Below are 26,777 nucleotides of genomic sequence, written 5' to 3' on the forward strand. Positions count from 1 at the left end.
CATCCAGTTTTCCCAACACCATTTGTTGAAGAGACTTTTTTTTCCATTGGATATTATTTCCTGCTTTGTCAAATATCAGTTGACTGTATAGCTGTGGGTCAATTTATGGGTTTTCTATGCCATTACATTGATCTATATGTCTGCTTTTGTGCCAGTATAATACTGTCTTGATGACTACAGCTTTGTAATATAGGTTGAAATCTGGAATTGTGATGACTCCAGTTTTGTTTTTCTTTGGCTACTCAGAGTCTTTTGTGGTTCCATACAAATTTTAGAATTGTTTCTTCTAGTTATGCAAAAATGCTGGTGATATTTTGATAGGGATTGCATTAAATGTGTAGATTGCTTTGAGTAGAAGAAACGTTTAACAATGTTTCTTCTTCCACTCCATGGGCATGGAATGCTTTTCCATTTCTTTGTATTCTCCTCAATTTATTTTATAAGTGTTCTATAGTTTTTAGAGTACAAACCTTTCACCTCTTTGGTTACATTTTTTTCCCTAGGTATCAAATTGTTTTGGTGTAATTGTAAGTGTGATCAATTCCTTGATTTCTTTTTCTGCTGCTTCATTATTGGTGTATAGAAAAGCAATCAAATTCTGTACATTCATTTTATATCCTGGAATTCATATATTAGTTTAAGCAATTTTTTTTTGGGGGGGGTTTTCTACATAGGGTGTTATATCATCTGTGAATACTGAAATTTTGACTTCTTCCTTGATAATTTGGATGCCTCTTATTTCTTTATTTCTTCTTATTGTCTGATTGCTGAGGCTAAGACTTCCAGTACTATTTTATTTATTTTTTTTATGAAACTTATTGACAAATTGGTTTCCATACAACACCCAGTGCTCATCCCAAAAGGTGCCCTCCTCAATACCCATCACCCACCCTCCCCTCTCTCCCACCCCCCATCAACCCTAAGTTTGTTCTCAGTTTTTAACAGTCTCTTATGCTTTGGCTCTCTCCCATTCTAACCTCTTTTTGTTTTTCTTTTTCCTTCCCCTCCCCCATGGGTTCCTGTTAAGTTTCTCAGGATCCACATAAGAGTGAAACCATATGGTATCTGTCTTTCTCTGTATGGCTTATTTCACTTAGCATCACACTCTCCAGTTCCATCCACGTTGCTACAAAAGGCCATATTTCATTTTTTCTCATTGCCACGTAATATTCCATTGTGTATATAAACCACAATTTCTTTATCCATTCATCAGTTGATGGACATTTAGGCTCTTTCCATAATTTGGCTATTGTTGAGAGTGCTGCTATGAACATTGGGGTACAAGTGGCCCTATGCATCAGTACTCCTGTATCCCTTGGATAAATTCCTAGCAGTGCTATTGCTGGGTCATAGGGTAGGTCTATTTTCAATTTTCTGAGGAATCTCCACACTGCTTTCCAGAGCAGCTGCACCAATTTGCATTCCCACCAACAGTGCAAGAGGGTTCCCGTTTCTCCACATCATCGCCAGCATCTATAGTCTCCTGATTTGTTCATTTTGGCCACTCTGACTGGCGTGAGGTGATACCTGAGTGTGGTTTTGATTTGTATTTCCCTGATAAGGAGCGACGCTGAACATCTTTTCATGTGCCTGTTGGCCATCCGGATGTCTTCTTTAGAGAAGTGTCTATTCATGTTTTCTGCCCATTTCTTCACTGGGTTATTTGTTTTTTGGGTGTGGAGTTTGGTGAGCTCTTTATAGATTTTGGATACTAGCCCTTTGTCCGATATGTCATTTGCGAATATCTTTTCCCATTCCGTTGGTTGCCTTTTAGTTTTGTTGGTTGTTTCCTTTGCTGTGCAGAAGCTTTTGATCTCCATAAGGTCCCAGTAATTCACTTTTGCTTTTAATTCCCTTGCCTTTGGGGATGTGTCGAGTAAGAGATTGCTACGGCTGAGGTCAGAAAGGTCTTTTCCTGCTTTCTCCTTTAAGGTTTTGATGGTTTTCTGTCTCACATTTAGGTCCTTTATCCATTTTGAGTTTATTTTTGTGAAGGGTGTGAGAAAGTGGTCTAGTTTCAACCTTCTGCATGTTGCTGTCCAGTTCTCCCAGCACCATTTGTTAAAGAGGCTGTCTTTTTTCCATTGGATGTTCTTTTCTGCTTTGTCAAAGATGAGTTGGCCATACGTTTGTGGGTCTAGTTCTGGGGTTTCTATTCTATTCCGTTGGTCTATGTGTCTGTTTTTGTGCCAATACCATGCTGTCTTGATGATGACAGCTTTGTAGTAGAGGCTAAAGTCTGGGATTGTGATGCCTCCTGCTTTGGTCTTCTTCTTCAAAATTCCTTTGGCTATTCGGGGCCTTTTGTGGTTCCATATGAATTTTAGGATTGCTTGTTCTAGTTTTGAGAAGAATGCTGGTGCAATTTTGATTGGGATTGCATTGAATGTGTAGATAGCTTTGGGTAGTATTGACATTTTGACAATATTTATTTTTCCAATCCATGAGCAGGGAATGTCTTTCCATTTCTTTAAATCTTCTTCAATTTCCTTCATAAGCTTTCTATAGTTTTCAGCATACAGATCCTTTACATCTTTGGTTAGATTTATTCCTAGGTATTTTATGCTTCTTGGTGCAATTGTGAATGGGATCAGTTTCTTTATTTGTCTTTCTGTTGCTTCATTGTTAGTGTATAAGAATGCAACTGATTTCTGTACATTGATTTTGTATCCTGCAACTTTGCTGAATTCTTGTATCAGTTCTAGCAGATTTTTGGTGGAGTCTGTCGGATTTTCCATGTATAATATCATGTCATCTGCAAAAAGCGAAAGCTTGACTTCATCTTTGCCAAGTTTGATGCCTTTGATTTCCTTTTGTTGTCTGATTGCTGATGCTAGAACTTCCAGCACTATGTTAAACAGCAGCGGTGAGAGTGGGCATCCTTGTCGTGTTCCTGATCTCAGGGAAAAAGCTCTCAGTTTTTCCCCATTGAGGATGATGTTAGCTGTGGGCTTTTCATAAATGGCTTTTATGATCTTTAAGTATGTTCCTTCTATCCCGACTTTCTCAAGGGTTTTTATTAAGAAAGGGTGCTGGATTTTGTCAAAGGCCTTTTCTGCATCGATTGACAGGATCATATGGTTCTTCTCTTTTTTTTTGTTAATGTGATGTATCACGTTGATTGATTTGCAAATGTTGAACCAGCCCTGCATCCCAGGAATGAATCCCACTTGATCATGGTGAATAATTCTTTTTATATGCCGTTGAATTCGATTTGCTAGTACCTTATTGAGAATTTTTGCATCCGTATTCATCAGGGATATCGGCCTGTAGTTCTCTTTTTTTACTGGGTCTCTGTCTGGTTTAGGAATCAAAGTAATACTGGCTTCATAGAATGAGTCTGGAAGTTTTCCTTCCCTTCTATTTCTTGGAATAGCTTGAGAAGGATAGGTATTATCTCTGCTTTAAACGTCTGGTAGAACTCCCCTGGGAAGCCATCTGGTCCTGGACTCTTATTTGTTGGGAGATTTTTGATAACCGATTCAATTTCTTCGCTGGTTATGGGTCTGTTCAAGCTTTCTATTTCCTCCTGATTGAGTTTTGGAAGAGTGTGGGTGTTCAGGAATTTGTCCATTTCTTCCAGGTTGTCCAATTTGTTGGCATATAATTTTTCATAGTATTCCCTGATAATTGTTTGTATCTCTGAGGGATTGGTTGTAATAATTCCATTTTCATTCATGATTTTATCTATTTGGGTCATCTCCCTTTTCTTTTTGAGAAGCCTGGCTAGAGGTTTGTCAATTTTGTTTATTTTTTCAAAAAAACAATTCTTGGTTTCGTTGATCTGCTCTACAGTTTTTTTAGATTCTATATTGTTTATTTCTGCTCTGATCTTTATTATTTCTCTTCTTCTGCTGGGTTTAGGCTGCCTTTGCTGTTCTGCTTCTAGTTCCTTTAGGTGTGCTGTTAGATTTTGTATTTGGGATTTTTCTTGTTTCTTGAGATAGGCCTGGATTGCAATGTATTTTCCTCTCAGGACTGCCTTTGCTGCGTCCCAAAGTGTTTGGATTGTTGTATTTTCATTTTCGTTTGTTTCCATATATTTTTTAATTTCTTCTCTAATTGCCTGGTTGACCCACTCATTCGTTAGGAGGGTATTCTTTAACCTCCATGCTTTTGGAGGTTTTCCAGACTTTTTTCTGTGGTTGATTTCAAGCTTCATAGCATTGTGGTCTGAAAGTAAGCATGGTATAATTTCAATTCTTGTAAACTTATGAAGGGCTGTTTTGTGACCCAGTATATGATCTATCTTGGAGAATGTTCCATGTGCACTCGAGAAGAAAGTATATTCTGTTGCTTTGGGATGCAGAGTTCTAAATATATCTGTCAAGTCCATCTGATCCAATGTCTCATTCAGGGCCCTTGTTTCTTTATTGACCGTGTGCCTAGATGATCTATCCATTTCTGTAAGTGGGGTGTTAAAGTCCCCTGCAATTACCACATTCTTATCAATAAGGTTGCTTATGTTTATGAGTAATTGTTTTATATATTTGGAGGCTCCGGTATTCGGCGCATAGACATTTATAATTGTTAGCTCTTCCTGATGGATAGACCCTGTAACTATTATATAATGTCCTTCTTCATCTCTTGTTACAGCCTTTAATTAAAGTCTAGTTTGTCTGATATAAGTATGGCTACTCCAGCATTCTTTTGGCTTCCAGTTGCATGATAAATAGTTCTCCATCCCCTCACTCTCAATCTAAAGGTGTCCTCCGGTCTAAAATGAGTCTCTTGTAGACAGCAAATAGATGGGTCTTGTTTTTTTATCCATTCTGATACCCCATGTCTTTTGGTTGGCGCATTTAATCCATTTACATTCAGTGTTATTATAGAAAGATACGGGTTTAGAGTCATTGTGATGTCTGTATGTTTTATGCTTGTAGTGACGTCTCTGGGACTTTGTCTCACAGGATCCCCCTTAGGATCTCTTGTAGGGCTGGTTTAGTGGTGACAAATTCCTTCAGTTTTTGTTTGTTTGGGAAGACCTTTATCTCTCCTTCTATTCTAAATGACAGACTTGCTGGATAAAGGATTCTTGGCTGCATATTTTTTCTGTCTAGCACCCTGAAAATCTCGTGCCAATTCTTTCTGGCCTGCCAAGTTTCAAAAGAGAGATCAGTCACGAGTCTTATTGGTCTCCCTTTATATGTGAGGGCACGTTTACCCCTTGCTGCTTTTAGAATTTTCTCTTTATCCTTGTATTTTGCCAGTTTCACTATGATATGTCGTGCAGAAGATCGATTCAAGTTATGTCTGAAGGGAGTTCTCTGTGCCTCTTGGATTTCAATGCCTTTTTCCTTCCCCAGTTCAGGGAAGTTCTCAGCTATTATTTCTTCAAGTACACCTTCAGCACCTTTCCCTCTCTCTTCCTCCTCTGGGATACCAATTATGCGTGTATTATTTCTTTTTAGTGTATCACTTAGTTCTCTAATTTTCCCCTCATACTCCTGGATTTTTTTATCTCTCTTTTTCTCAGCTTCCTCTTTTTCCATAACTTTATCTTCTAGTTCACCTATTCTCTCCTCTGCCTCTTCAAGCCGAGCTGTGGTGGTTTCCATTTTGTTATGCATTTCGTTTAAAGCATTTTTCAGCTCCTCGTGACTGTTCCTTAGTCCCTTGATCTCTGTAGCAAGAGATTCTCTGCTGTCCTGTATACTGTTTTCAAGCCCAGCGATTAAGTTTATGACTATTATTCTAAATTCACTTTCTATTATATTATTTAAATCCTTTTTGATCAGCTCATTAGCTGTTGTTATTTCCTGGAGATTCTTCTGAGGGGAATTCTTCCGCTTGGTCATTTTGGATAGTCCCTAGCATGGTGAGGACCTGCAGGACACTTCCCCTGTGCTGTGGTGTATAACTGGAGTTGGTGGGTGGGGCCGCAGTCAGACCTGATGTCTGCCCCCAGCCCACCGCTGGGGCCACAGTCAGACTGCTGTGTGCCTTCTCTTCGCCTCTCCTAGGGGCGGGATTCACTGTGGGGTGGTGTGGCCCGTCTGGGCTACTTGCACCCTGCCAGGCTTGTGATGCTGGGGATCTGGCATATTAGCTGGGGTGGGTAGGCAAGGTGCACAGGGGCAGAAGGGGCAGGCTTAGATCGCTTCTCCTTAGGTGATCCACTTCAGGAGGGGCCCTATGGCAGCGGGAGGGAGTCAGATCCGCTGCCGGAGGTTTGGCTCCGCAGAAGCGCAGAGTTGGGTGTTTGCGCCGAGCCAGCAAGTTCCCTGGCAGGAACTGGTTCTCTTTGGGATTTCGGCTGGGGGATGGGCGGGGGAGATGGCGCTGGCGAGCGCCTTTGTTCCCCACCAAACTGAGCTCTGTCGTCCGGGGGCTCAGCAGCTCTCCCTGCCTTTGTCCTCCAGCCTTCCCGCTTTCCGAGCAGATCTGTTAACTTATGACCTCCCAGAGGCTAAGTCGCGCTTGCTGTCGGAACACAGTCCGTCAGGCCCCTCCGCTTTTGCAAGCCAGACTCGGGGGCTCTGCTTCGCCGGCGAGCCGCCCCTCCGCCCCGGCTCCCTCCCGCCAGTCCGTGGAGTGCGCACCGCCTCGCCGCCCTTCCTACCCTCTTGCGTGGGCCTCTCGTCTGCGTTTGGCTCCGGCGACTCCGTTCTGCTAATCCTCTGGCGGTTTTCTGGGTTATTTAGGTAGGTGTAGATGGAATCTAAGTGATCAGCAGGACGTGCGGTGAGCCCAGCATCCTCCTAAGCCGCCATCTTGCAAAACCTCCTTCCAGTACTATTTTAAATAGCAATGATGAAACTGGGCATCCTTGTCTGTGACTGACCTTAAGGCAAAGGCTCTAAATTTTTCTCCACTGAGAATGATATCAGCTGTGGGTCTTTTATATTTGGCCTTTTTGATGTTGAGGTATGTTCCATCTATTCCTACTTGTTGAGCATTTTTGTCAAGCACAAATGCTGTATTTTGTATATATTTTATGTTTTTGATGTCACATTTTACATCTTCTTATTATATGTATCCCTTAACTAAGTATTGAAGCTTTAGTCAATTTTACTGCCTTTATCTATTCACATTCATAGTAGCTTTTTTGACTACCCTTATTATATTTATTTTTTTTTTTGCAGTGAGCTTTTTACTTCTGTATGTTTTCCTATTTCAGTTTAAATAATTCTCCTTAGCATTTCCTGCAAGGATGGTTTAGTAATGACAAGCTCCTTTAGCTTTTGCTTGTCTTTAAAACTCTTTATCATTTCTCCAATTCTGAATGATAATCTTGATGGTTACAATATTTTTGGATAGAAGTTTTTTCCTTTCAGCACTTTGAATGTCATGCCACTTCCTTATGGCCTGAAAAATACATCTGCTGAGAAATCTGCTGACAGCTAATGAATGATGTTTTCTATGTACATCACAATTTGTTTTTCTCTTGCTGCTTTTAAGATTCTCCTCTTTACCGGGGCGCCTGGGTGACTGTCAGTTGAGTGTCCGACTTCGGTTCAGGTCATGATCTTGCAGCCAATGAGTTTGAGCCCCGTGTCAGGCTCTGTGCCACATGGGCTCAGCCTTCTTTGGATTCTGTGACACCCTCTCTCTCTGTCCCTCCCCCGCTCATACTCCGTTCTCTCTGTCTCTCAAAAATTAATAAAACTTTAAAAAAATTTTTAAAAAAGATTCTCCTCTTTACCTTTTGGCATTTTATTTTAGTTTTGTTGTTTGTTTGTTTGTTTGTTTGTTTTAGTTTTTATTTAAATTCCGGTTAACATACAGTGTAATATTAGTTTCAGGTGTTTGGTTTAGTGATTCAACACTTACATACAACACCCAGCGCTCATCACAAGTGCTCTCCTTAATCCTCATCACCTAACTCATCTTCCCACCTACCTCTCCTCTGATAACCATCAGTCTGTTCTCTGTAGTTAAACGTCTTTTTCTTATTTTGCTTCTCTCTCTCTTTTTCCCCCATGATCATCTGTTTTGTTTCTTAAATTCCACATATGAATGAAATCATATAGTATTTATCTTTCTCTGACTTATTTTAGCATAATACTTTCCAGCTATATCCACAGTGTAGCAAATGACAAAATTTTATTCTTCTCGATGTCTGCATAATATTCAGTTGTATATACTTACCACATCTTTACTCATCTGTTGATGGACACATGGGCTGTTTCCATAGTTTGGCTATTGTAAATAATGCTGCTCTAAACACTGGGGTGCATGTATCCCTTTGAATTAGTATTTTTATATTCTTTGGGTAAATACCTGGTAGTGCAATTGCTGTGTCATTTTAATTATGTGCCTTGGTGTGGAGTGCTTTGGGTTCATCTTATTTGGAACTCTATGAGCTTTCTGCACCTGGATTTCTGCTTTCTTTCCCTGGTTAGGAAAAATTTCCATTGGTTTCTGTCTCTTTGTCTCTCTGTTCTCTTTCTGGCCACCAATAATGCAAATGTTATTCTGCTTTATGTTGTTTCAAAGGTCTCTTTAGTTTGTTTGTTTGTTTGTTTTTCATTTTTTAAAGTTATTTTTTTTCTTTTTGCTGTTCTGTCTGGATGAGTTCCATTGCTTTGTCTCCCAGGTTGCTAATCCATTCTTCTGCTTCACCAAGTCTGCTATTAAAATCTCTTGTGAAATTTTTAGTTATTGTATGCTTCACTTTATGACTTTTTGTTGTTGGTGGTGGTACTTCTTATATTTTCTTTTTATTGACATTCTCACTATGCTCATCCATTCTTCTCCCAAGTTTAGTGAGAATTTGATGACCATTAATTTGAATCCCTTACTGGTAGGTTACTTATCTTTATATCATTAAGGAGTCTTTTATTTTTTTTTTCCTGTTCTTTCTTTTAGGTCATAGTTCTATATTTCCTAATTTTGCTTAACTCTCTGTGTTTGTTTCTGTGTGTTAAATATAAAATAGTTACTTCTATCAGTCTTGAAGGAGTGGCTTTGTGTAGGTGATAAACTTTCTTGTTCAACCTTACCCTAGCTCTTGATTATCTTTTAAACCTTTGTGATTATCTAACCACCTGATTTATTCTTGATTTGTTCTTATTTTTGAGGGTGTGCCAAGACCTCCCAGTATTCAGTACGAGGAATCTCATTGAGTACGTAGTTTCAGGCTGATTGGAAACCAGACCCCTAGGTAAATGTGTAAAATATGAATATATATTCAGTCCTCTGCAATTATAACCTCTGCAATTATAACCTCTGCTGGTGTCCAGTCCAGGTGATCTGGAAGTGTCCTTTGGGGGACAGCTGCAAAAGTTGAGGTTGCAGACAAGTGCATATGCTCTTTTCTGGGAGGTATCTTTGACCTATGGTGAGGTCCAGGGTGTGCACAAGGATGGTGTATCCCTGCTTACATTTCCTGTGAGTGGCTCAGCCCTCTACATGTGGAGGAAATTTGAAGACTGTCCCTCAGCCTGAAGCTCCATACTTGTAAATAAGTCATTTCCACAGGAAGACTGGTATTGCATTTCAGTCTGTTTGTGTAGTAACCTGGGTGCAGTGACCAGTCAAGAACTGTATTTCCAATTGTCACATTCCCATGGAGCTTAGGAATGACAGCCTCCTTGGCCACCAGAGCCAGGTGGATCATAGGGGATTCCCTGTGTGGATTATCCATGCTTACTGGATTTATATATACAACTGGAGAGTATAGGAATTGGAGCATGTTTGCTGGCTTAAGAAATGTAGTGAGAATGTGTCTTAACCGCACATTTCTGTGGGTCAGGATGCAGCTGAGGGTCCTTCTCTGTGTGTGTATGATGGCTTTAGTCTGGGAGTGAGAGAATTCCACAGCTCCTTGCTATCACCAGCCCCAGCCATAAAGCAATGGAGTGTCACATTTGTCCATGCTCGCTGGCTTTATCTAGTGAACATGAGAAGGCCACAACTGTTCCTCTTCACCTGCCCCAGCCAACTAGAGGGGAATTACTGCAACTACACAACCAGACTTCAGTAAGCAGTAGGATAGAACTTGAATGCTGGCCCTTTCTGTCTTAGTAAGGTGGAGGGACGGGGTGTATCTGAATTTCCCCCCTGGGCTAACAGGGTAGGTGCAGAGTACAAAAATGGTATCTACCAGTGCCTCTGACTCAGAGAAAGTTTCAGTTGTCCCTTGCTCCTTCACCAGAGACTTTTAAATTAACATATGAATCTCTTTCGCATATACTCACAATGCTTTTCTAACTACTAGGAGATTGCTTGTTTGTTTGCTTGCTTGTTTTTGTTGAATTTTGGTTGAGTGAGACCATATGTAGATTCTTTTAAAAGTAAATCTTGGGTTTGTATAGAACTTTGTGTCCCTTGGACATCAGCCCCTTTGGTTTTCTAAGCCATACATTTTGGGGGCTCATGTTTCCAGTGCAGATCCCAAAAGTTGGGATGATTAATGTAGAGGCATCAACTCCTTGCTCCTCCAGGAGAAACACTAGACTGATTAAATCCTATTATGTGATGCCATGACAGGGTGAGATCACATCTCTGCCTTCCTACCCATTTTGATATGGTCTTTGTATCATTTGTTATGGAGAAGCAGTTCATCTAGTTTTCAAATCTTTTTCAGAGGTATGATCCATATGTCACTGTAGAGTTGGTGTCTCCATGAAACGATGTGGTTTCAGGATTCATATGCCACCATCTTACAGAAGTCCTAGCCAATTCTTATTCCCTTGGGGAAAGTACTTATTGTGATAGACAGCTTCTAAAATGTTTCCAATGATCTCACTTTCTGGTATTCATTCCTTTTTGTAATCTTCCTTTGTATTTGGGCTGGATATAGTGGCTTGCTTCTATGGCAAAAGTTATAGGATGTCACTCAGAAGATTAGGTTAAAAAAGAATGACTTCTGTTTTGCATGCACTCTCTCTCTCGCCTTCTCAGATGGCTTGCTTTGCTAAAACAAGCTACTATGATGAAGAAGCACACATGGAAAAGCAATCATGAGCCAGTGAAGCAGTAAGACCCTCAATTTAACAGCCTGCAGGAAATTGAATTCTTCCAAAAACCACATGAGCAAGCTATGAAGAGAATTCTTCCAAGTCAGACTTTCAGATGAGACAACAGCCCCAGACAATACCTTGATTATGGCTTTGTAAGAGACTGAAGAGGGAACCTAGCTAAGATATACCCGGATTCCTGACCTACAGAAACTCTGATATGATATATGTGTGTTGTTTAATGCTATTAATTCTGTGGATAATATGTTATACAGCAATATATAATATATATACAGAATATATACAATATATACTATATATATATAGTATATATATATATATATATATATATATATATATATACACAGAAATATATGTATTTCTTTGGTGCTGGTTGTTATTTGTCCTCTCTCACTTGTGATTTTATTTACTTGAGTTCTTTCTCTTTTTTTCTTGATAATTCTGGCTAGATGCTCATCAATTTTATTGATTTTTTCAAAGAACTAGTTCCTGGTTTTATTTTTTTGTTGTTGCTGTTGTTGTTGTTGTTGTTGTTGTTTGTCTGCTTGTTTCTGTATCATTCATTTCTGCTCTAATCTTTGTTATTTCCTTCCTTCTGCTGGCTTGAGGCCTCTTTTGTTGTTCTTTATCTAGCTCCTTTAGGTATAAGCTTAGGTTGTTTGAGATATTTCTTGCTTCTTGTGGTAGGCCTGTATTGCTATAAACTTCACTCTTAGAAATGCTTTTTCTAGGGGCACCTGGGTGGCTCAGTTGGTTAAGCGTCTGACTTCGGCTCAGGTCATGATTTCACGGTTCGTGAGTTTGAGCCCTGTGTCAGGCTTTGTGCTGACAGCTCAGAGCCTGGAACCTGCTTCAGATTCTGTGTCTCCCTCTCTCTCTCTCTGACCCTTCCCCACTCATGCTGTATCTGTCTCTCTCTCTCTCAAGAATAAAAACTAAAAAATTTAAAAAAAAAAGAAATGCTTTTTCTACATCCTAGGTTTTGGGATGTGGTATTTTCATTCTCATTTGCTTCCATGTACATTTTTATTTCTTCTTTGATTTCCTGGTTGATTAATTCATTGTTTAGTAGCATGTTATTTCACTTCCATGTATTTGTATTCTTTCCAAATTTTTTCTTGTGATTGACTTCTAGTTTCATAGCTTTGTGGTCAGAAAGATGCAGGGTATGACTTTGACCTTCTTGAATTTGTTGAACTTTGTTTTGTGGACTAATACAAACTTCTATTTGTATGTGATCTATGTGATCTATTCTGGAGAATGTTCCATTTGTGCTTGAAAAGAATGTGTATTCTGCTGTTTCAAGATAGAATGTTCTGAATATATATGTTGAATTGATATAGTCCAGTGCATCATTCAAAGCCATTGTTTCCTTGTTTTTCTATTTGCATGCTATGTCCATCAGCGTAAGTGGGGTGCAAAAGTCCCCTACTATTATTGTATTATTATAGATTAGTTCCTTTATGTTTGTTATTAACTGTTTTATGTATTTGGGTGCTTCTATGTTGGGCGCAAATTTTCCATTGTTATATCTTCTTGTTGGATTGTATGTTTTATTATTATATAGTGTCCTTCCTTGTCTCTTGTTACAGTCTTTGATTTAATGTCTACGTTTTCCAATATAAATATTGCTACTTTGGCTTTTTTTTCTGACATTTGTTTGCATGATAGATGTTTTTTCATCTTCTCACTTTCTATCTGTAGATGTCTTTAGATCTCAAATATATCTCTTGGGGTGCCTGGGAGGCTCAGTCAGGTAAGCATCTAACTTCTGCTTAGGTCATGATCTCGTGGTTCACGAGTTAGAGCCCGGTGTTGGGCTCTGTGTGGACAGCTCCAAGCCTGGAGCCTGTTTTAGATTCTGTGTCTCCCTCTCTCTCTGCCCCTCCCCTACTCATTCTCCCTCTCTCTCTCTCAAAAATAAATCAAAACATTTTAAAAATAAAACAAAATATATGTCTTGTAAGAAGCATATAGATGTGTGTTCTTTTTTTAATCCATTCTGTCACTGTATGTCTTTTGATTAGAGGGTTTAGTCCATTAACATTCATATTAATTATTGGTAAATGTGTTTATTGCTATTTTATTACTTGTTTTGTGGTTGTTTCTGAAGATTTTCTCTGATCTGTTTTGTCTTTCATGTTTTGCTGACTTTCTTTAGTGATATATTTGGATTTATTTCTCTTTATTCTTTAAATATTTGTTAGTGGCTTTTGATATATGGTTACCGTTAGGTTTGTATATAACTTCTTCTGCACATAGCAGTCTATATTAAGTTGATTGTTGTTTAAGTTTGAACCCATTCTTTTCTCCTGATTCCTTCTTGTTTTAGGTATATGTTATTATATTTTATATTCTTTTTTTATGCATGAGTTCCTTCACTTATTTTTTATAAAAATTTTCATTTTTACTGCTTTTGTGTTTCCTACCTCTATACTGTCACTTTTGGTCTCTCCTTTCCATTTAAAGAATCCCCTTTTCTTGCAGGGCTGGTTTAGTGGTCATGAACTACTTTACTTCCTGTTTGTCTGGGAAACTCTTTACCTCTCCTTCTATTCTGAATGACAGCTTTGTTGTATAAAGTGTTCTTGGCTGCAGATTTTTCCCATTCAGCACTTTGAATATAAAATGCCACAACCTTCCGACTTGCAAAATTTCTGTTGAAAAATCTGCTAGTTTTATGGGTTTTCCCTTATAAGTTACTAATTTCTTTAGTCTTGCTGCTTTTAAATTTTTTTCTTTGTCATCATATTTTGCAAATTTAGTTACAATATGTCTTCGTGTGGGTCTGCTTTTGTTAATTCTGATGGGTGTTCTCTGTGTTTCCTGGATCTGGATATCTGTTTCCTTCCTCAGATTAGGGGAAGTTTTCAGCTATTATTTCTTCAAATAAATTTTTTTTGCTTTTCTCTCTCTCTTATTCTTCTGGGACTCCTAAAATACAAATATTATTAAGTTTTATGGAATCAATTCTTTTAGTCTTTTCTTGTTTTGTATAATTATTTTTTCTGTCTTTCATTTAGCTTGGTTACTTTCCATTACTCTTTCCTCTAGGTCACTAGTTCTTTCCTCTATTCCTTCCATCCTGCTCTTCATTCCATCAGGCCTGTTTCTCATTTTGTTTATTGTACCCCTAACTCTCCTCTGTTATTCCTTATCTCTGTGTTCAGTGTCTCACTCATACCTTCCACTCTTTTCTCAAGTCTAGTGAGTATTCTTGCAATCATTGTTTTAAATTCTCTATTAGGATGGTTACTTATATCTGTTTCAATTAGATCTCTGGCTGTGGCCTTGCCCTGTTTTTGTTTTGGGATAAATTTCTCTGTCTCCTCATTTTGCCTGCCTCTCTATGTCTCTTTCTCTGTGTTAAGAAAATCAGCTATGTCTTCTGCCCCTGAAAGTAGTGACACTATGAAGAAATGGTCCTGGAGTGCTCTGCAGTGCAGTGTCCCCTGTTCACAACAACCTGGCAATTCAGGAGATTATCCTGAATCAATGTGCTGTTTATGCCTTGCTGTCATGTCACTTTTCCTTTCTGGTGTAGTAATCTGTACTGATTCGATGACTATTTGGGCCTGTGTTTGCTCTCTGTGATGTTAGCAGGACCTAGGAAGTCCAGCTCTTGGGGGGGCATGCCTGCCAGAGAACTAGGGAGTGGGATGCTGGGGTTAGCAAATTTTTCACTGGGCCACTAGTCCTGTGTCAGATCCTCCAAAGCACTGAAGGGGGTGGGATTTGTGTGCCAAGGCAGCTAGGTGAGCAAGGCTAGGTGCTGTGTCCAAGGAAGGCTGGGTGTGCCTTGGCCCAGTGTGCCAGGATGGCTGGGGTCTGCAGCTGTGCATGGTGTGGTGTCTGGGCCCGGTGGGGTGGCTGCTGTGCACCTATTGGCTGGGCATGGAGCAGGACAGCAGCTGGGGGCATGCAGTAAGACACAGTGCACAGGAAGGCTAGGGACACTTGGTTGGGGAAGGTACACAATGGAACTTGTAGGCAAATGTGTGGTACAGTGGATGTGCATGTTGTCCTGTGGTAGCTGTGCACCTGACAGCTTGTTGAGGCACATGCGTGGCTTTGACAAAATTTTCCCTGAGCCCAGGGCCATACCTAGCAGGCTTGAAGTAGGCTAGTCCTTAGGAGAATACTTGGGCATAGTGCACTGGCAGAGGGTTAGGTAGCAAGTGTTGTGCAGTCCTGCCTCCTGCAGGTGGCTCTGTGTTTATACTGCAAGGCTGGGGAAGAAAATGATGTCTTCCAACTCCCTCATTTTCAGAGAAGTCCCCCAACACACTCTGAAATCAGTATGAATTGATCTGTCTCCCATTTCTCCCCAGAGTTGTGTAAACCTTTTGTTTTGTTTGTTTTTCTTCTTTAGAGAGACAGAGCACGCATGCAAGCAGGAGAGAGGGGCAGAGGGAAAGAGAGAGAATCCCAAGCAGGCTCCATGCTCAGCATGGAGCCCAGTCCAGGGCTCGATCCCATGATCCTGGCATCATGACCCAAGCCCAAACCAAGATTCAACTACCACCCAGGTCCCCTTAAACTGTCATTTTTATGCTGCTCTCTGTGGGCTGCTGTCTCTTTAAGAGCAGTGACCCAGGTATCACTTGCCACACTGCATGCCTTGTGCTGAGGCAGCAGATTTTAAAGCTCTTAGGCTCTAAGCACCACTGATTTTATAAACACAGAAATAAGCAACTTTGGGTTTTTTTTAAGATTTTATTTTTTTAACTAATCTCTACACCCAAAATTTACTCACCTCAGAGGGGCTCAAATTTACAAACCTCAGATGAAGAGTCCAGTGCGCTACTGACTGAGCCAGCCAAGTGGCCTATCAGCCCCTCTGGTTTTTAAAGCCAAACATTATGGGGATTAGTCATCCCATGTGAGGTCCCTGGTGTGAAGAATTGTTTCTCTGCCTTCTCCACAACCTCAGCTCCCTCCCTCCAACAGGCAGCCTCCCTACACCTTTCTGACCTCCTGACCTTTCAGATGTGGCTTCTTCTCTATATTTAATCGTGGAGCTTTTTCTTCCAGTCCTCCCATCACTCTCCAGTTTGTTAACTTGGATGTGGATGATATCTAGTTGAAGCTATGGGACAGAGTGAGCCCAGGGTCCTCCTACTCTGCTACCTTTCCAACCTCAGAATTTCATTCTTTTAAAGGTTCAATAATATTCCATAGTTTGTATATACCACATTTGTTTATTGGTTTATTTGTCAATGGACATTTAGGTTGTTTCTACCTTTTAGCTCTTGTGAATAATGGTGCTATGAATAGCATTTGGTGTACAAATATCTTTTCAAGTCCCTGCCTTTTAATTCCTTGGATATATACCTAAACATGGATTTGCTGGATCATATTCTAAATCTGTGTTTATCTTTTTGAGGAATGGCTATTCTGTTTTTCACAGTGGCTGTACCATTTTACATTCCCATTAGTAATTCACAAGGGTTCCAATTTGTCCACTTCCTCATTAACACTTTATGTTTTGTTTTGTTTCTGTTTTGATAATAGCCATCTTAACAGATGTGAAGTAACATCTTATTGTGTTGTTAATTTTCACTTTCTGGATAATAAGTGATGTACAACAGTTTTTCACAAGCTTGTTGTCCATCCCTATGTCTTCTTTAGAGAAATGTTTATTTGTGTCTTTTGCCCATTTTTAATTTGGTGTTGGTTTTCGTTGTTGTTCTTGAGTTTAAGGTATCCTTAATATATACTTGTATACCAATCCTTAATATAAATTCTGGATATTAATCTCTTACCAGATAATGATTTTTTAATATTTCCTTCCATTCTGTGGGTGCCTTTTCAGTCTCTTGATAATGTCGTTTGCAGACAAAAGTCCTTTTAATTTTGATTAAGTCCAGTATATCTGTTTTCTTGTTTGTTCCCTGTCATTTGAGTATCACATCCAAAAACATTTCCAAATTAATGTTATGAAGATTTTCCCTGTGTCTTCTCAGAGTATTATCATTTAGTTCTTTAGGTCTTCAATACATCTTGAGTTAGTTGTTGCAGATGGTATAAGATAAGGGTCTAATTTCATTCTTTTGCATGTGGATATCCAATATCCCAGAATCATTTGTTGAAAGCATTGTCCTTTGCCATTGAACAGACTTGGCAGACTTCTTGAAAATTATTTGACCATATATGAGAGGATTTATTTCTTAACTAATATATTCCATTCATCAGTAATGCCTGAATTTATTCCATGACCACGTTGTTTTAGTTGCTGTAGCTTTGTAGAAAGTTTTGATCTCAAGAAGTGTGACTTATCCCACTTTGTCCTTCTGTAAGTCTGTTTTGGCAATTGGAAGTCCCTTGAAATTGTTTTAGGATGGATTTTTTATTTCTGAAAAAGTATCATTAGAATTTTAACAGAGACTACATTGAATTTGTAAATTGTTTTAGATAGCATTAACATCTTAACAGTATTATGTCTTTCAGTCCATGAACAGGTATGAATGGGTATCTTTCCATTTCTTTAGGCCTTCTTTAATTTTTTTCAGCATTTCTTGGTAGTTTTCAGCATACATATCATTTATCATCTTGTTTAGTTTAGTTGGTTAATAATAGTTTATACTGTTATAATTGGAATTGTTTTCTTAATTATAAAAAAATCTTTATTGTTACTGTAAAGAAATACATTTGATTTTTGTATGTTAATATTTTATTCAGCAAATTTACTTTTTTTGATTAGTTCTGACAAGCTTTTTACATGTGGAGTCTTTAGAGTTTTCTATATGTACGATTATGTCATCTGCAAACAGATTATTTTACTTCTTTCTCAGCAATTTGTATGCCTTTTATTTATTTTTATCACCTAATTGCACTGGCTAGAATTTCAAATATGTTGAAAAGAGGAGGCAAATGTAGGCTTGCATATGCAACTTTATGTATTGGGTATATGTTAATTTTCAGGACATAATTGCAAAAACAAATTTTTATTCTTATTTGATATATTCATATTTTTGATGTATTACTTATAATTTATAGTGCTTTTTAAAATAAAATAAAAGAACATAAGCCAGGAGGCCAGTTAAAAAAATATAAAATGGTAAAGGAAGCAAAAGTTACATATACTGGTGACTAATTACCACTGGATTACCCATTTTTATGGAACAAGGGTTTTACAATGGTTACAAATGAAGTTAAAATATTTATCTTGACAAACTATTCTTATCAATATTATAACAAAGATTCATGATAATTTATAATCCAAAATATTCACTTACATTTGAAACCAAAACAAAATTAATGAATTATGTTCCAAGTTTTGAGGGCACAAATCATTAACACTAACCAATTATTTATAACAGAATATTAACATAATATAGAAAATCTCCCTTATGGAGATTCTCAATTTAATTCCTAAAGGCCAAATTATATTACATTATTACAAAAAAACTATGTCAAGGCAAACACCCAAGTTATTTTTCTTTAATTGATTATTGTTTAGATTTTGTATTGGAATGCTAGACTTTTTGTACCCAAATGAGAGTAATATGGAATAAAAAGTCTCAAATAGGGCATATAAGAAATAATTCTTTTCTCATGTTATATCAAATGTATGAATGATTATGAAATATTATCTGTGTTTTACTTTAGTATTGTATAAATAAAACCTGCAAAAAAGTTCACTTGATGGAATATAACTGTAATGCTGCTACAAAATGCAGAGGAAATGGAGTAAGTAACTTTTTTTATAGTTCTAAGTTAAATGTTATTTTTGTGGGTAATTAAAAATAAAAAAATTATCTTATTTGGGAGAATTGAGACTCTAGGTTACTTTTAATCTGACCTGGTCCAGAAATAGCTAATCAATATAAAGAAAATCAGTGAAGCTAATTCAAAGACTGTTAAATATATTGTACTACATGTGTTGAATTTATTGTAAGCACCCACAACTTTTGAATTAATAACATGTTTAAATGAAAACCATTTATTCTTTTCTTATGACAATAAGTTCATGCTTTACTTATAAATATGTACTTATAAACATAAATCATTTACTTATAAATAAAAATTTACTTATATAAATTCATATTTATATAAAATTCATATAAAATAAATATAAGTATGAATGTATTAGTTCTCCCTCATACTCTTAATAATTAAAATTTATGGCTATATAATATTTTATACAGAGTACACTTAAAACCATGTTGATACATTAGTGAATTTTCTGACTGTTCCTATGAAGGGATTTCTAATAGGAAGTGTATCCTTATGCAAAAATTTTTATTTCTTCCCAACTGCTTAACTATCTTAATCTAATAATACAAATTTGCTGTCACAATTATGTTTAATTTTTACTTCTTTAATTTATAGTTCTGGTTCTTCTTAAATTATTTTTCCTAAAACAAAATCAGTGTAAGATGCATTCAAAATTATAAAAGTTATTTCAAACTTACCAAACTTATAGGATTCAATTTTATAATTTTTAAATTGTTTGGATCTAGACTATATAAAATGCTTTTTGCATTATCTTTAATTTTCTATAGGTTGTTAACAAAGAGGATAACTATATTTTAATATTTTGTTTTTTACTCTCTATAGTTATTGTTCTGAGCTTTTGTTTTTCTTTGTTTAACTTTCCATTGTAAGACTTTAGCCTTAATGATTTTTATTAAATCTCAAAACAAAGTTAGAGATTATAGATTATTGATACTGTTTTATTGGACACAAATTTATTTTCTTCATCTACTGCCATTTTTATTTTATTTACACTTTTGTATTTTTAATAAAATTTTTCACTATGAAAAATGACATTAAAATAAGATTAGACTTCTGTATTTATTTTACGAATTTTCACTATTTGTTTCATAATTAAAATTAACATGTCAGGTAAAATCTAAATCTAGGAGAAGCTCTATTTACTTTCCAATGACATGTCAACAGATAGGCAACTTTATTATTTACAATTTATAGAGTTGATTTACAAGTCTATAATTTCCAACTTTAGTTCAAATTTTAAGAACATGTAGTTGCTTAGACATATTATTGTGAATTATTGGCAGTTATGGTAGTGTTGTTCTTTCTTTCTTTCTTTCTTTCTTTCTTTCTTTCTTTTTAGGCTTAACTTTTATTTGCATAAAAATTAGAAAAATAGCTGTTAAAAGTCTGGAAAAGTCCAGTGAAATAAATTTCTTGTCAGTATTTTAGCTGATTGGATATTTACACAAAAGAGGTTTTCAGTTTGAATTATTTCAAAATTACTTTTCTCTACTTTCACAGTTATTTATAAATTATCCAAATGATTAGGGGATTTTTGTTTTTTTAATTTTTATTTTACTATTTTTTTTCCAATATATGAAATTTATTGTCAAATTGGTTTCCATACAACACCCAGTGCTCATCCCAAAAGTGCCCTCCTCAATACCCATCACCCACCCTCCCCTCCCTCCCACCCCCTATCAACCCTCAGTTTGTTCTCAGTTTTTAAGAGTCTCTTATGCTTTGGCTGTCTCCCACTCTAGCCCCTTTTTTTTCCCCCTTCCCCTCCCCCATGGGTTTCTGTTAAGTTTCTCAGGATGCACATAAGAGTGAAACCATATGGTATCTGTCTTCCTCTGTATGGCTTATTTCACTCAGCATCACACTCTCCAGTTCCAACCACATTGCTACAAAGAGCCATATTTCATTCTTTCTCATTGCCACGTAGGACTCCATTGTGTATATAAACCACAATTTCTTTATCCATTCATCAGTTGATGGACATTTAGGCTCTTTCCATAATTGGGCTATTGTTGAGAGTGCTGCTATAAACATTGGGATCCAAGTGCCCCTATGCATCAGCACTCCTGTATCCCTTGGGTAAATTCCTAGCAGTGCTACTGCTGGGTCATAGGGTAGGTCTATTTTTAAATTTTTGAGGAACCACCACACTGTTTTCCAGAGTGGCTGCACCAATTTGCATTCCCACCAACAGTGCAAGAGGGTTCCCGTTTCTCTATATCCTCTCCAGCATCTATAGTCTCCTGACTTGTTCATTTTGGCCACCCTGACTGGCGTGAGGTGGTATCTGAGTGTGGTTTTGATTTATATTTCCCTGATGAGGAGCGACATTGAGCATCTTTTCATGTGCCTGTTGGCCATCCAGATGTCTTCTTTGGAGAAGTGTCTATTCATGTTTTCTGCCCATTTCTTCACTGGGTTATTTGTTTGTTGGGTGTGGAGTTTGGTGGGCTCTTTATAGATTTTGGATAGTAGCCCTTTGTCCAATATGTCATTTGCAAATATCTTTTCCCATTCCATTGGTTGCCTTTTAGTTTTGTTGGTTGTTTCCTTTGCTGTGCAGAAGCTTTTTATCTTCATAAGGTCCCAGTAATTCATTTTTGCTTTTAATTCCCTTGCCTTTGGGGATGTGTCAAGTAAGAAATTGCTACGACTGAGGTCAGAGAGGTCTTTTCCTGCTTTCTCCTCTAGGGTTTTGATGGTTTCTTGTCTCACATTTAGGTCCTTTATCCATTTTGAGTTTATTTTTGTGAATGGTGTGAGAAAGTGGTCTAGTTTCAACCTTCTGCATGTTGCTGTCCAGTTCTCCCAGCACCATTTGTTAAAGAGACTGTCTTTTTTCCATTGGATGTTCTTTCCTGCTTTGTCAAAGATGAGTTGGCCATACGTTTGTGGGTCTAGTTCTGGGGTTTCTATTCTATTGCATTGGCCTAAGTGTCTGTTTTTGTGCCAATACCATGCTGTCTTAATGATTACAGCTTTGTAGTAGAGGCTAAAGTCTGGGATTGTGATGCCTCCTGCTTTGGTCTTCTTCTTCAAAATTCCTTTGGCTATTCGGGGCCTTTTGTGGTTCCATATGAATTTTAGGATTGCTTGTTCTAGCTTCGAGAAGAATGCTGGTGCAATTTTGATTGGGATTGCATTGAATGTGTAGATAGCTTTGGGTAGTATTGACATTTTGACAATATTTATTCTTCCAATCCATGAGCAGGGAATGTCTTTCCATTTCTTTATATCTTCTTCAATTTCCTTCATAAGCTTCCTATAGTTTTCAGCATACAGATCTTGTACATCTTTGGTTAGATTTATTCCTAGGTATTTTATGCTTCTTGGTGCAGTTGTGAATGGGATCAGTTTATTTATATGTCTTTCTGTTGCTTTATTATTAGTATATAAGAATGCAACTGATTTCTGTACATTGATTTTGTATCCTGCAACTTTGCTAAATTCATGTATCAGTTCTAGCAGACTTTTGGTGGAGTCTATAGGTTTTCCATGTATGATATCATGTCATCTGAAAAAAGTGAAAGCTTGACTTCATCTTTGCCAATTTTGATGCCTTTGATTTCCTTTTGTTGTCTGATTGCTGATGCTAGAACTTCCAACACTATGTTTAACAACAACAGTGAGAGTGGACATCCCTGTCGTGTTCCTGATCTCAGGGGAAAAGCTCTCAGTTTTTCCCCATTGAGGATGATGTTAGCTGTGGGCTTTTCATAAATGGCTTTTATGATCTTTAAGTATGATCCTTCTATCCTGACTTTCTTGTGCGTGTTTATTAAGAATGGATGCTGAATTTTGTCAAAGGCCTTTTCTGCATCGATTGACAGGATCATATGGCTCTTATCTTTTCTTTTATTAATGTGATGTATCCCATTGATTGATTTGCGAATGTTGAACCATCCCTGCATCCCAGGAATGAATCCCACTTGATCATGGTGAATAATTCTTTTTATATGCCGTTGAATTCGATTTGCTAGTATCTTACTGAGAATTTTTGCATCCATATTCATCAGGGATATTGGCCTGTAGTTCTCTTTTTTTACTGGGTCTCTGTCTGGTTTAGGAATCAAAGTAATACTGGCTTCATAGAATGAGTCTGGAAGTTTCCTTCCCTTCTATTTCTTGGAATAGCTTGAGAAGGATAGGTATTGTCTCTGCTTTAAACGTCTAGTAGAACTCCCCTGGGAAGCCATCTTGTCCTGGACTCTTATTTGTTGGGAGATTTTTGATAACCGATTCAATTTCTTCACTGGTTATGGGTCTGTTCAAGCTTTCTCTTTCTTCCTGATTGAGTTTTGGAAGCGTGTGGGTGTTTAGGAATTTGTCCATTTCTTCCAGGTTGTCCAGTTTGTTGGCATATAATTTTTCATAGTATTCCCTGATAATTGCTTGTATCTCTGAGGGAATGGTTGTAATAATTCCATTTTCTTTTTTTTTTTTTTAATTTTTTTTTTCAACGTTTATTTATTTTTGGGACAGAGAGAGACAGAGCATGAACGGGGGAGGGGCAGAGAGAGAGGGAGACTCAGAATCGGAAACAGGCTCCAGGCTCTGAGCCATCAGCCCAGAGCCTGACGCGGGGCTCGAACTCACAGACTGCGAGATCGTGACCTGGCTGAAGTCGGACGCTTAACCGACTGCGCCACCCAGGCGCCCCAATAATTCCATTTTCATTCATGATTTTAGCTATTTGGGTCATCTCCCTTTTCTTTTTGAGAAGCCTGGCTAGAGGTTTGTCAATTTTGTTTATTTTTTCAAAAAACCAACTCTTGGTTTCATTGATCTGCTCTACAGGTTTTTTTAGATTCTATATTGTTTATTTATGTTCTGATCTTTATTATTTCTCTTCCTCTGCTGGGTTTAGGCTGTCTTTGCTGTTCTGCTTCTATTTCCTTTAAGTGTGCTGTTAGATTTTGTATTTGGGATTTTTCTTGTTTCTTGAGATAGGCCTGGATTGCAATATATTTTCTTCTCAGGACTGCCTTCATTGCATCCCAAAGTGTTTGGATTGTTGTATTTTCATTTTTGTTTGTTTCCATATATTTTTTAAATTTCTTCTCTAAGTGCCTGGTTGACCCATTCATTCTTTAAGAGGGTGTTCTTTAACCTCATATTTTTTGAGGTTGCTGAGACCTTTTCCTGTGGTTGATTTCAAGCTTCATAGCATTGTGGTCTGAAAGTATACATGGTATGATCTCAATTCTTGTATACTTATGAAGGTCTGTTTTGTGACCCAGTATGTGATCTATCTTGGAGAATGTTCCATGTGCACTCGAGAAGAAAGTATATTCTGTTGCTTTGGGATGCAGAGTTCTAATTATATCTGTCAAGTCCATCTGATCCAATGTATCTCTGAGAGCCCTTGTACTTTATTGACCGTGTGTCTAGATGATCTATCCATTTCTGTAAGTGGAGTGTTAAAGTCCCCTGCAATTACCCCATTCTTATCAATAAGGTTGCTTATGTTTGTGATTGTTTTGTATATTTGCAGGCTCCTGTATTCAGTGCACAGACATTTATTATTGTTAGCTCTTCCTGATGGATAGACCCTGTAATTATTATATAATGCCCTTCTTCATCTCTTGTTACAGCCTTTAATTTAAAGTCGAGTTTGTCTGATATAAGTATGGCAACTCCAGCTTTCTTTTGACTTCCAGTAGCATGATAGATAGTTCTCCATCCCCTCACTTTCAACCTGAAGGTGTCCTCAGGTCTAAAATGAGTCTCTTGTAGACAGCAAATAGATGGGTCTTGTTTTTTTATCCATTCTGATACCCTATTTCTTTCGGTTAGCACATTTAGTCCATTTACATTCAGTGTTATTATAGAAAGATACGGGTTTAGAGTCATTGTGATGTCTGTATCATCCTTGTAGCGATATCTCTGGTACTTTGTCTCACAGGATCCCCCTTAGGATCTCTTGGTTGGACTGGTTTAGTGGTGACGAATTCCTTCAGTTTTTGTTTGTTTGGGAAGACCTTTATCTCTCCTTCTATTCTAAATGACAGACTTGCTGGATACAGGATTTTGGCTGCATATTTTTTTCTGTTCATCACATGGAAGATTTCCTGCCATTCGTTTCTGGCCTGCCAAGTTTCAGTAGAGAGATCGGTCACGAGTCTTATAGGTCTCCCTTTATATGTTAGAGCACGTTTATCCCTAGCTGCTTTCAGAATTTTCTCTTTATCCCTGTATTTTGCCAGTTTCACTATGATATGTCGTGCAGAAGATCGATTCAAGTCTGAAGGGAGTTCTCTGTGCCTCTTGGAATTCAATGCCTTTTTCCTTCCCCAGTTCAGGGAAGTTCTCAGCTATTATTTCTTCAAGTACACCTTCAGCACCTTTCCCTCTCTCTTCCTCCTCTGTAACACCAATTATGTGTAGATTATTTCTCTTTAGTGCATCACTTAGTTCTCTAATTTTTCCCTGGTACTCCTGGTTTTTTTTTATCTCTCTTTTTCTCAGCTTCCTCTTTTTCCATAATTTTATATTCTAGTTCCCTTATTCTCTCCTCTGCCTCTTCACTCCGAGCCGTGGTCGTTTCCATTTTATTTTGCAGCTCGTTTATAGCATTTTTAGCTCCTCCTCACTGTTCCTTAGTCCCTTGATCTCTGTAGCAGTAGATTCTCTGCTGTCCTCTATACTGTTTTCAAGTCCAGTGATTAATTTTATGACTATTATTCTAAATTCACTTTCTGTTATATTGTTTAAATCGTTTTTAATCAGTTCATTAGCTGTCATTATTTCCTAGAGATTCTTTTGAGGGGAATTCTTCCGTTTCGTCATTTTGGATAGTCCCTGGAGCGGTGTGGAACTGCAGGGCACTTCCCCTGTGATGTATTGAATTACTTGTGTTTGTGGGTGGGACCACAGTCAGACCTGATGTCTGCCCCCAGCCCACCACTGGGGCCACAGTCAGACTGGTGTGTGCCTTCTCTTTCCCTCTCCTAGGGGTGGGATTCACTGTGTGGTGGCATGGCCTGTCTGGGCTACTTGCACACTGCCCGGCTTGTGGTGCTGGGGATCTGTCTGGCGTATTAGCTGGGGTGGATCGGCAATGTGCACGGGGGGGGGTGGGGGGGTGGGGGGTGGGGGGGGATGGCCAGGCTCTGCTAGCATATCATTCGGTGATCCACTTCTGGAGGGGCCCTGTGGCAGCGGAAGGGAGTCAGACCCGCCACTGGAGGGATGGATCTGCAGAAGCACAGCATTGGGTGTTTGCGTGGTGCAAGCTAGTTCCCTGACAGGAACCAGTCCCTTTGGAATTTTGGCTGGGGGAGGGGCGAGGGAGATGGTGCTGGCTAGCGCCTTTGTTTCCCACCAAGCTGAGCTCTGTCCTTCGGGGCTCCACAACTCTCCTTCCCGTTGTCCTTCAGCCCTCCAGTTCTCTGAGCAGAGCTGTTAACTTATAACCTTCCAGATGTTAAATCCCGCTTGCTGTCCCAACACACTCTGCCTGGCCCCTTCTCTTTTGCAAGCCAGACTCGAGGTCTCTGCTTGGCTGGCGGGCTGCCCCTTCCCCCGGCTCCCTTCCACCAGTCCGTGTAGCGAGCACTGCCTCTCCTCCCTTCCTACCCTCTTCCATGGGCCTCTCGTCTGTGCTTGGCTCCAGAGAATCCGTTCTGCTTGTCTTCTGCTGGTTTTCTGGGTTATTTAGGCAGGTGTAGGCGGAATCTATGTGATCAGCAGGACGTGGTGAGCCCAGCATCCTCCTATGCCGCCATCTTCCCAACTTTTCATTTATAACATACTTTTAAAAAAATAATAAGAAGAATATTTTAAGAGCAGTTTTAGGTTCACAGAAAACCTGAGGGAAAAATATAGAATTTTCCCATATGTCTCTTTCCCTGACATAAGTATAGCCTCCTGCATCAAAAGTGTACATTTGTTACAATTGATGAACTTACACTGGTACATCATAATTACCCAAACTACTGAGAGTTTACATTAGGGTTCATTCTTTGTGTTGTATATTTTATGGTTTTGGACAAATGTAAAATGACATGTATCCATTATTATAATACACATTATAATAATAATTTTCACTGGCTTAAAAAATCCTCTGTGTGCCTCTTCTCTCCCCCAGCCCCAACCTATGGCAGGCACTGA

The 26,777-nt window shown here is 38.4% G+C and overlaps 1 protein-coding gene across 5 annotated transcripts in view; it reads left to right on the forward strand.

The window, feature by feature from the left end:
- Positions 1-26,777, forward strand: part of LOC125164584 (disintegrin and metalloproteinase domain-containing protein 18-like) — a 153,579-nt gene that overhangs the window by 97,490 nt on the left and 29,312 nt on the right. For 4 of the 5 annotated variants that reach the window (XM_047857406.1, XM_047857407.1, XM_047857410.1 and 1 more), the window contains one exon: positions 18,537-18,617. The exons of the other annotated variant lie outside the window; for it this stretch is intronic. In XM_047857406.1, coding sequence (XP_047713362.1) covers positions 18,537-18,617 — 81 coding nt within the window. The remainder of the gene's footprint in view (positions 1-18,536; positions 18,618-26,777) is intronic. 5 annotated transcript variants of the gene reach the window in all.

This window comes from Prionailurus viverrinus, chromosome B1 (assembly GCF_022837055.1).
Source record: "Prionailurus viverrinus isolate Anna chromosome B1, UM_Priviv_1.0, whole genome shotgun sequence".
In the NCBI taxonomy this organism is placed as follows: Eukaryota; Metazoa; Chordata; class Mammalia; order Carnivora; family Felidae; genus Prionailurus; species Prionailurus viverrinus.